Consider the following 11,185-nt stretch of genomic DNA (forward strand, 5'->3'; position numbering starts at 1 on the left):
AGTTAAGGGAATGCATAAGTGCCGATATTAAGGGTTTTGGTACTGATGCCGAAGTTATCCTATTAGGTGACGTGAATGCCCACATACAGGATCTAGATGGCCATACCGACAACAACGGCAAGTCAATGCTAGATCTTTGTGAGCAAAATAAGCTCGTTATCGTGAATACAGGGCCTAAGTGTGACGGGCAGATCACGTGGGAAGTAGGAAACCTGCAATCGACCATTGATAACTGTCTGGTGGCAGAAGCAATTCATGATAAGTTGAGAGAAATGATCATTGACGAGGAAGGGTACAGCAGCATGGGGAGTGACCATAAAAGAATCCTTTTGAAAGTGGCATATGTAGTTGGCAAAAGAGATCAAGGAGGGCAAAATGGCCAGTCCAAATTCAAATGCTGAACAAATAATAAATATAGTCACAAGAGTCGAGGAATAGCTTTGCAAATGGCCAAGTAAAGAGCGGTAATATAGTGACCTTCCAAGTGTAATAATGACAGAAATACGGAAAGAGAAACAACATGTTCGTTGGAAAGAAAAAAAAACATAAAACGAGAAGTGGTGGAACAGGCAGACACTAGAAACGATTGCCGAACGACACAAAGCATCCCGAGAGCACAGGCAGGCAAAGAAGTCGCAGTTGCCGCAGGACGAAGTAACCAGTATATTGTAAATATGCCGGGAGAATAAGTCTATGGTTCAAATACAGGTGGAAGCAAAGACAAAAGGTCAAAGTGAACGTTGGTTGTCAGAAATACATGAGAAAAAGAAGGCCCCACCTAGAATATTTTGGAACCACATCAAATTATTACGCAGGAAGTCAACAACAATACAACAACATACCCTAGACGAAGATGGAAACAAACTGGAAGGGGAAGCAGCATTCAATACATCTGAAAAATAATAGCCGAATCTTTCCAAGGCGATTCCGAGTTTGTATTTGAAGAAAAAGATAGCAAGAAAGAAAACCACATGGAACAGGAGCTGTTGCCGACAAATTTCAACTGGAAGAAAGCCGAAGAGAAAATTCCTAAGAGCACAGCCACAGGGCTTGACGAGGCTCCCGTTAGGCTGAAAAATTAACTAGGACCAAAAATAAGGAAGCTATGGTGAAAGCAGTGGAAAAAATTTTAAAAGATAGAAGAAAACAATGCAGTTGGCGACAAAGTTGAATGAATTTGATTTCTTAACGTAAGGGGGAGAAAGATAGAATTCACTCGTATACACCATTGAGCATTACATAGGTAATATACTGGCTAGCAATGCAGGCAATCAAATTAAAGCTGCAAGTATGGGCAGAGAATAATGGTATTTTGGGAGAACTTCAGAATGGCTTCACAACAGGTAGGCGTTTAGATGATAACCTATTTGTTCTTACTTGGTGTATTGAAATATCAAAAGTAGAAGGCAAATGGTTATATGTGGCCTTTTTAGACCTTACAGGATCGTATGACAACGTGGACCTTTGTGGGATATTCTGGAAGGGGACGGCTTAGGCGACGATGGTCTACAGCTTTTGAGAGAGAAAGTTAGAGAGGCTGAAATAATCTCATGGGTGGTGGAAATGGAAAAGAAACCTGCTACAAGTAACTACTTAGGAGAGAAAAACGAAATAAGGAAAGAAACATTTTATTATAACTCAAAGGGCAGCTTAATACTTTTTGAAGCGAGGTCAGCATGCCTTAGAACACGCACCTACAAAGCGAGATATAAGAAGGAAGAAGAAGCATGTGCTTGCTGCGGTAAAGCTAGGGAAACGATGGAGCATGTTTTATTAAAATGTGGAGATATCGGCCCAGTGGTTGATTTAGGCACCACTGGACTCCTTGACACCCTTGTGTTCAGCAAGAGCAGGAGGAAAGTAAACATGTCCGCAACAGAAATTAGTAACAGGCGGTTGGAAGATTGCTGGAAGGAAAGTAGGGAAACGACGAAAAATGGAGACGTACAAAAACATAGTTCAATAGGGGTTTAGAAAAGTTGGTTATGGAAATTCATCGTGCGTTCTTTTCTCTCTTTTCTTTCTTTTTTACCCTAGGTAGGACATAAGGAGGTATAATAGCTAGAGCTTGGTGGCGCAACCCACGGCCTAGTTTCAAAGGGGACGCTCATAACATCTATCATCCATCATCCATATATCAGGGCCCACGCAAGAGGCTACGTTTCTATCAGAAAGACCGCCTTCGTGCATAGAATCCGCAGCCAGCGTTCCCCGGTAAACATTACGGTTACATACGCTCCACCTGCCGGGAAGTGGGAGAAGCAGTCAGGGATCTTTTAAATGTGAAGCTTAAGCGTCCTCCATTTTTTTTTTCTGTCCCCATGATAAATCGACCACGCTACGACACCGGACGAAGGTTTGGTGTCCCCGTCGCGTGGCATGGTCTCCCTTGGACGCGCCGGTGAACTTCTCCCTTGTGTAAATTCACCCGACCAAATTCCCTCCTTATCGGAGTGAGACGATGTATTCTAAACAAATGTTTGTAGCCCCTGGAACGCGTCTTTCTCCGCAAACTAGAATGGTCACTTATCTTGAATGCCTTTGTTTAACCCTGCGCACCCTGTACCTGCAAGTCACGAACGACGTGAGCGCTAACATTTGCAATTCTTGTCAGAAAAGCTCTACATTCACGATAGGCCCGCATTTTTAGACTGTTCAACCTTTTACATCAGCACAAACATTGAGACTGCACAACCTTCGGTATCATCCCATATGTTTAGACCGATATGCTCGAAATCGACACATATTTTTAGACTGCGCTACCTTCGAGCTCAGCCCACAGAAATGGCTAGATAGTCGTTACAGAAAACTTGATTGAGCTCGCCACGATGCAAGACAGACAAGGAGTATTGTTTTGGGACAAGACACACACTAAAGGGTGTAAACGTTTCACGGTGTAGTTCCTGAGCCACCATGGCGAGCGCTACATGCCACGATACTGAACCGTTCGATGAGATGATGTAACTATCCCGCGAATAGGTAATAATTAGGGAGTACCTAGCATTGCCGTTTTTCGCAATAGAAAAGGAAAACTTACTTTGAGGCTTGGTACGAATTGCAGGCAGCCGTTCCAGATTTTCCTGGCGATGTCCCTGTCCGGAATAAGAGAAGTGTCGCCGATGTCTTTGGTGCCTCCCAGCATGACGTCGTCGATGCTGCGTTTGGTGCGAATTGGTACACGTAACCATAATGACAATCAGGATGTACTTAAGCTTTTTTCTAAAGGGAAGAAAGAGAACGTTATTGGCGTAAGCTGTAGACAGATAGTATTAAAAGCAGACATAACATTGAAGGATGTTAACTAGATGGGTAGTAGCTTAATTTCTTAGCTGTACCGCGCTCGGAGAGTGTCAACATACCATACCCTGTTCGAGGTGTCGAACACAACAGCTTATTTATTAAGCGAGAAAAATCTGTAATAATCTACGAATAAAGCAAGGAACTTGCTACGATTCCCCTAAGACTATCATGTACCTCGCCGGTTCCCACAAGGCTCTAGCACAGTTACTCAATAGTAGGTTCATAAGGACAACGCAGGTTAAAACGTAAAAAGGAAACATGACGACACACTGCACAGTGACAGTGTCAGTTTTGGCGCTATGACTCGTCTCGGCAAGGTCGACCAGCAAGCACGATATCGCGACAGGCTCGTCGTCAACAACAGGCTCTCTTTCCACACAACCTTCAGGACTGTCTTTTGTGAACCAAAACTGTTCACACATTCAGCCCTCACAACCAAATCGGCACCCTCTCGCCGTCTCAGGCCGCTGCCTGCCTAGCCACAAATATGCATTCAGCGCTGCCACGTAGAATGGACTTGATTCGTTCCGTGGCCGCGTTTGTTCTGCGAGATGTGCGTTCGTCCTGCGGGAGGCCGGTTCACTGTTTCTTAAGCGTAACCTAATATTAAAACGAAGCTTCCTTTGCGAGCACTCCCGAACTACTGAGCGTGGCCGCTAGGTGCTGTCGCTGTTCGGCCGAATTGCTTGCACTTAAAAAAAAGGTCAGATTATGGGCCCCATGGTGAGGTCTAACCTCAGTCTCCCTGCACAGCAGCGACGTGAGCCCCAGATGCAGCAGCCCCAGATGCTCTAACAAGTGGGCTACAATCGTGCGTGCACGTTTATCGTTCCAATGCCAACTTTTTATTAGGGGTTGATCGCGGCGTGTGTCGCATTGCGTAGTGCGGCCTCGCCACAGCGCATGCGCGCGCGTCGGTTTTCGATTACGTCAGAGACGCAGGAATAAAAACACGAAAAATTATAGCATTTGATTAACAGTTTCACGAAAGCTTCGCTTCACACGTATTCCAAGATGTGCGCTTGATCCACATTTTTCTTTTTTTTTTTCAGAACTTGGTCAATCATGAAAAACCACAACAAAAATGCTGCAACATCTAGAAAACAAGTTGTCGATGTACCTACTAAACAAGGAGGATCCTCGACGCCCGCGGAGAGACCGCGGTGGAGGATAGAGCAAGGATTTCGCCAGTATTTTTTCTAGTGTTTAGAAGTCGAACACCTTAGTTTGACGCGAAAAAAAAATGAAAAGTCGCCAATGTCGTCATGGTATTCGCGTCACAACGAAGTTGCGACTCTCAACTTAGCGTTCGCGACATCGCCGCGTGGTTGCTGGTCCAGCGATGGACTGAACGATACGATAACAGAGCCCTACTTGTGTTGAGCCCGCTGTATACGTCTACGCGGTAAATGTGGGTGTGAAAAAAATTTACGTTAAAGGCTGCGCCATTCGCCCGGAAGGTCAGCGCTAACTAGTACCGTGGCCCAAGATACCGGAATAGCTCACTTTGGTATCACGTGGAAGTCTTCGCCTGCGACGATGGCGTGCTTGATCCAAGGGGCGTGCACCTGGTGCGAGAAGAAGACATCAGTGCGAGAAAGGGCAGCCCAACACGCTATCTCAATGCTTCCCTTTCCTTTCCCGGACGACGCCATAAGCAATAAAAAAAAACAGATAAAGCGATCATAGACAGGGTGGAACGGATTCAGTCAGTTAAGCCAGACAAGCAGGCCATGTGTTGTTGAGTGACGGAATGCATGGCGACAACACGACAAGCAGGGGACAGGAATCCGCAGTGGACGGCAAGAGTTTACGGGCTACGTGATCTAAGCAAATGCTAAATTTGAGAGCAGTTATGTGACCAACAAAGCCGTGCAACGTCATGTTGTTCTCATTAGCTCTAACAGGCCTGAATTTCCTGACACCATTATGTATGCCTATAGTCTCCGGAAATATGCAGCTTTTTCACGGATCTCACTCTGCGGAATCTTTCGCAGTTGACTGCATGTACGCGTCGATTTGCCTCTTTCTTGTTGATATGCAGGATATTCCAACTGTCATGTACCAATATTTAAAAATCTGCACATGCCACGTAGCTAGACAGAACCGAGGCAATGTTGTTTGTCGTCGCTTGGAGATACTCGTATTATTGTTTTGCATTCCTCCTAATGACGTAATTAGTCTTAGTTATTTCACCAACATCTCAAACATTATAATCAGGTGGAAAGTGTCAATGAGGAAATTGTAGAGCGACCTGAAGTACTCCCGATACAGCTTTCTGTTGCTCAATACGTGCTGCATAAAAGTGTTTTCCCAGCGTGGAAGAAGCCCGCGTATATACCCTGTATAAGGCAGCGCATATCATCGTGTGCTTGCACCGGGAGTATGAGCACCAATGAACGTTGTGTTGATTGACCGCCTGAACAACACTTTGCAATGTGTTGAACGCGGTTTTAAGCATGGATCCGGGATATCAAACAGGTGCGACGTAATGCTAACGCATTTTCTTTCGCATTCACTGCTAAATTACCATTGAATTCTATAGTAAGGTTGACTTCACGTTCACGTGTGTCTGGAACGGTGTGCAAAAACGTGCCATGATCATGTCCTATTTAGGCCATTATGACCCGCAATGATCTGGATCTCTTTTTAATATATATGTATCGATGTTCGCTTCAGTGATACCAAAGGGTTCGGAAGGTCGCCCTCTATTGTGACTTTCAGTGAAAGAATAAATATAACTAAGCAGAAATTGAGATGACGCGCCCACTCCAAAAAAATTTTAAAAAAAAAGGCGAGTTATTCAACAACCTCGAAAAAATTTGACATAAAAAGGAACGCTTCAGAGGAAAGGCGAAGAAAACGAATAGCGTGCGACTTAATACACGAAAACTCTCACCCTGATAGTCTGGCCTCGAACGGCTTGCACCTTGGGATCGGAAACGAGTGCACCTGCTCCAAAGCCTGTGCAGTTCACGATGACGTCGTATTCGCCTGCTAGCTGCAAGAAAATCCGCATCCATCCAGCAGGTGGTGTGTCACATATTCTACGACTGTCCACACTAACTGGTAAACGCAAATATTTTCGGCGTGTACAACCAAGGGACCGCGTCCCTAGATGGATCGGTTTCAATGACGCAATGCTTATCCCCGCAAAGTTCGTGGTGCACCCTACGAATACTAATCGCATTGACCCAAATTACAGACCAACCCCTCTATCTGTACATCCATCTTCTGAGAAGGACATCAAGAAAAAACATAGTCCCATCCTCGGACCATGCCAAGGAGGATGGGACTCGGCGCTTTCGATTTCAAAGGCTCCTTCGGAACTAACCTCTTCCAGGCTGTTCACTCTGCGCTGCGTTAGGCGTCCTCCGCGGCTTTCAAGTCTTGGCCAGAATGGAAAAATAAAAATGTTGTAAGATGTCATGTAGAAATGTCAGCTGTAAACTGCAACTCCGCTAGAGAAGTTTCAACCATTGCAATAATTACGTGCTGTTGATTTCCTCGCAAACAAACACGTACTAGTAGTCAGAGGTACAAAAAAAAGAAACACTGCTGTAATTTGGTGTCGTACAATATCGTTCCAGAACTGCATTTTCTGTCACTTCGCAGAACGACAGAAACTAATTGACTAGTTGACTAATCGAACTGTGCATATACGTCAAAATTCTGCTTTTTAACATTCCGTGTCGAAATCTGAGCGCCCGTGTACGTCGGGGATCTTGTTGAATTTTTTTTTCTCATTTGGGCAGTTATGGCGCAGCAAATGTTTTCGAAGCTTGCTAAGGCCAGTATTTCAGTCCTTTTTTACGCAATCTAATCAATCTTTAGTGATAAAAAAAATAACTAGGCCGGAGCAGACAGCGTAAAAATCTCGGACGGCGAATCGGCGTGGAAATTTCAGGGCGGCATCGACTCCTGTCTTTTGTTCTTGCGTCTTTGCCAGTTTATTAAACCTCTTCTCACCCTAAGAGTGGGTTTTCAGTATGGTAAAAGAGTAATTTGCTAATACATGTCCGCTTACTTTTCTCTCTAGTGACCATTCAAACATTTGCAGTACTACCTAATAAGGTATTACAAACAGTTTAATGTCCGCGTGGAAATAGGTGGTCTTTACATGCATGCGCAGAGTTTTCGAGCTGCCCTTTCCGAACGCTACGAGTTCGGCGACAGCACTTACCGCTCCATGAGGTACGGCAGAAACTTCTTGCATTCAATAGTCAGCGAAGTCACGTAGCTGCCGTACCTGAAACGAGAGGATGCGGTCTATCACCTTGGTTCTCGTACTGCGTGCGTGAAAATACACACTTCTGTTTTAAAGTTGTTGATCTGTTGACATGAAACCTGAACAACGCAAAAGCGGCACGGGGGCGAGCGATGACCGGAGGCTCCGCAGTTCACCCTTCCACAAATACACCACGACGCGACCAACGCTGTACAATACCAGCCATCTTCCTGACATGGACGCGAGGATCCTGTTGTAGTTGAAGGTTCCGGGACTCTTTGAACAGCTATATTCTCCCCGCTTTGTTGTTGCGCTGTTCAAGTTTAGTATAGTTTACCAACTAGCACCGCCATCCACCATACTATGCAGACCTATTTAAGGAATTGCTTACACGTGGAGGTAAGGCAGGAAGGGGGTGTAAGGGTAGATGAATAGTATTTTAGGGAGAGCCAGGTTCCCTGTAGCCCCTCCCTCCTTCCCCTGGATCGACCACTGCTAAATGTGACCAAGGTGTTAGTAAATTTGGGGACTTCTTGCTCTGCCGCAACCATTCATCCTATCGTAGACTAACTGCTGAGGGGTGAACTGTTGGTCGCCCTGTTGTTATTCCTGCTGTTGCTCCTGAGCATCATGGTTGGCGGAATTCTCCACTCAAAGTGGCATTCCTTGTGCAGAGTTCAGAAGGTCACATTACAGTGAACTTAAAATTGCGTGAGTTAGTAATTATTCATGGTAAAACTGCCTGCGCCCTTTGTACGCGGCCCCGCTGCGGTTTTACCATGAGTAAGGTTCAAGCACAGTCACGTTACGTTCATGTCGCGTATTTATTGTAAAAAAAAACATACCTTTAGACTACGTCTGCCTAGTTCCAAGGGACACTAACACTGGCGATCAGACCTAAAGGCAGCCGTTCGCGATTCTTCAGCGATTTCATGCGGAATAAATTGGAAACGTTTGCCTCTAGTGTCAAGCTGGCTTTCCCACAAGTTCTTTGACGGTACAAGGTTGATGACGAGAGGTGATAGGAAAAACGATCACGCAATAAAGCACACTTCCCAAACGTGCTTAAATATTTAAAATATTTTTAAGAACGCTATGTTTAGCAGTCTCGTCCTCGATTAGTTCATTAAATTTGTGAACGGCACGCTCGTCCTAGCACTTAATCCAGATGGAGACCAACAGTAGCCGTTTTCTTCTTTCTTTTAGCTTTTTTTTTCCTTGACGATGTTCGCAGCAGCTCCAGCTTTCCCCGGTACATGGTTTTATGAGTGATACGCATGGTAGAACTCACCTATATTTAGGGGAGAACGATGCGAGTTCTCTTTCCGTCAGGTCTCTGTAGTGGAAGAATGCGTCGGCGTATAAAGGCCGTGGCTGGAAAGCAGTGTTGACAACATACTCAGTATGTACAGGTCTACCGAAAAGCTCGATAACTTTTCTCCATGCAGACCGTCTCCTTTTTTTTTTTTTTGGAGTGCACAGAACATGCATAAATCACATAAATGATCCCATAAATTTATTGGCTCATTGCATTATAGATTTGCGGTGCACGTGCTCTTCGGAGACTATATGTAGTAATCCCAGGTGTAAAAGTAGCAACTGGAGCCACTTAAAGGCGCCAACATCATCTGATTACTATGTAAAAAAGAGGATCGAGGCGTGGGAGCCGGGGGGACGGGGCGGAGCCATGAAACTGAAGTTAACTCTTTTCCAAGTGGATTTAAAGATTCATCACATCAGGGCTATACAGTACCGATCTTAAACACTACATACTACACATCGCTAGCATAATGGTTGGGTTGTCTAAGGTGTTTTCTACAGGCGCGTTTCGCCTGGAAAAGCTAATTTAGTACATAAAGAACTGGCTACATTTATTTACCACCGAGAAGAACTGAGATTCCTCTGACTTCATTCAGAAACACCTCTAAACAGACCACAACCGCAACCTTAGCCTAGAAAATTTCTAAGAAGTAAAACGATGGCACTCAGAAAGCAGACTATTTATGTCCAAAAGTACTAAGCAAATAATTTGCTGTTGTATGTCAATTACAGAGCAGAGTCTACGGGTCATGAAGAAAAATGCACATATTTAAACCTTCTGTCAATTCAATAGTGATCTGATGTGCAACAACAGTCTCTTGTGCAAGTTGTCTCTTGTGACACCAATTTCAATTTTCAATCGTCGTCATCGTGCATACAGTTTAGTATTTTCTCATTTTGTATCAGTTTATTGGGTGTTTTTATCCTGTGTCTAATGCGTTGTAGCTTGGCTGTGTGCTACATAAGCTACAAGCTTTGAAGCAGTGTATGTGCATTGTACCCTGTGTCGTTGTGCTCACTTGAGTGTTGTGCCAGAGCAGAGGGGAAAGGAGAAGGGGCGGGGTTATAAGGACAGCTGGTGCTTTGGCAGATTCTCTTTTGGCTTTCCACCAGTGCTCTCGGCAACCGCACGTTTTGTTTTGTGTCCTTTAAGTACAAAATATTATGCAAATAATCCCGCACAGTGTGGGAATCAATCCTATTCATCGCATTTACCCGCCGGCTGTCCAGCACGTTTTGGCGTAATGCGAGGCGTGCACCATATTTATATACGTAATTGTGTGCGTGACGCGAGGCTCTGCGGACCGAGATCAGCAAGGCGGTGTGGTCAGTGTGAAGACGACGGCATCGCGACAGATTTTTATTTTCTTTTTTTTGTACTCCAGCGGAGACAACCGTTATGTACAGTATGCTCCGTTCCGACTTAGGCCGATCATAAACGCGGTAAAATAGCGCAGAGCGTCTACACAGCGTCAGCACCTACGATTAAATGAATGCGGAATCTTGGCCGATCCAGCAGGCGGCGCTTTGTAACACAACGCCTCAAGGCGCTAGCTCAAACTCGCTTTGACCTGGCATTGATAAGCCTGTGGTCCAATGGATAGAAATTGGAACGTGCGCACATGCTTTCGCTCGTTCTATGCGTGACGTCACCGACGCGCCAATCGAGTCAAAGATCTACTTGCGTCGTTCCAACTCCAGTATATTTACTTAGATGGTTGAGTTACGGTTGTGCTGGGAGATTCGGGGGAGAGGGCGACCCCCGACCGAGAGGCGACACCTGCAGCTGCGCTAACTGCGTTCCCCCACACCAGCTCTGAAATGGTTTCAGCGCAACCCTAAGCTTTGCTGTCGCTTTCAATGCTTCGTCTGCGGGCGAAACTGCCAATTTCTTATCCTACTGCATAAACTTATTAAATACTTGCTTGCCATAGTATTTTCTATATTCTGTTCCTTATATTGCGCTTTGCTATACTGTTTAAAAACAGCGCACTAAAAAAAACCTTATATAAGGCTTATGCGGACTGCATTTCACATGTCTTTGTTTATACAGAAATAAGCATTCTATGTCATTCATATATACTCCTACCCCTCGTGCAGAACTTCTTTCGCAGTGATTATAGAATTGTCCTACCACAGTGGAGACTCCAAATCGTCGACAGCCAAAAAGAATCAAAATGTTTTATTACTTACGAGGGTGAATCAGAAAGCCTCTGCCCCTATTTTTCTACCAAATTGCAGCGGTAAATGCGAAGTCAACATAACCACTCGCAGCAGTAGACCTTTCCTGGATCGGCCCAAACTTATCCTCCGGTAGCTCGGCGGCACGGCGCTGCA

At 45.0% G+C, this 11,185-nt stretch overlaps 1 protein-coding gene across 1 annotated transcript in view; it reads right to left on the bottom strand.

Annotated features, from left to right (window-relative positions):
• Positions 1-3,037: 3,037 nt before the first annotated feature.
• LOC139053468 (D-amino-acid oxidase-like) overlaps positions 3,038-11,185 on the bottom strand; it is a gene marked incomplete at its 3' end in the record, with an annotated part of 40,167 nt that continues 32,019 nt past the window's right edge. Inside the window, exons 4-9 of the mRNA XM_070530444.1 lie at positions 8,820-8,902; positions 7,484-7,549; positions 6,635-6,689; positions 6,200-6,301; positions 4,807-4,868; positions 3,038-3,155 (exon numbers count right to left, since the gene is read on the bottom strand). Of these exons, the coding sequence (XP_070386545.1) occupies positions 3,038-3,155; positions 4,807-4,868; positions 6,200-6,301; positions 6,635-6,689; positions 7,484-7,549; positions 8,820-8,902 (486 nt within the window). The remainder of the gene's footprint in view (positions 3,156-4,806; positions 4,869-6,199; positions 6,302-6,634; positions 6,690-7,483; positions 7,550-8,819; positions 8,903-11,185) is intronic.

The sequence above is a fragment of the Dermacentor albipictus genome, unplaced genomic scaffold (assembly GCF_038994185.2).
Source record: "Dermacentor albipictus isolate Rhodes 1998 colony unplaced genomic scaffold, USDA_Dalb.pri_finalv2 scaffold_131, whole genome shotgun sequence".
Lineage (NCBI taxonomy): Eukaryota > Metazoa > Arthropoda > Arachnida > Ixodida > Ixodidae > Dermacentor > Dermacentor albipictus.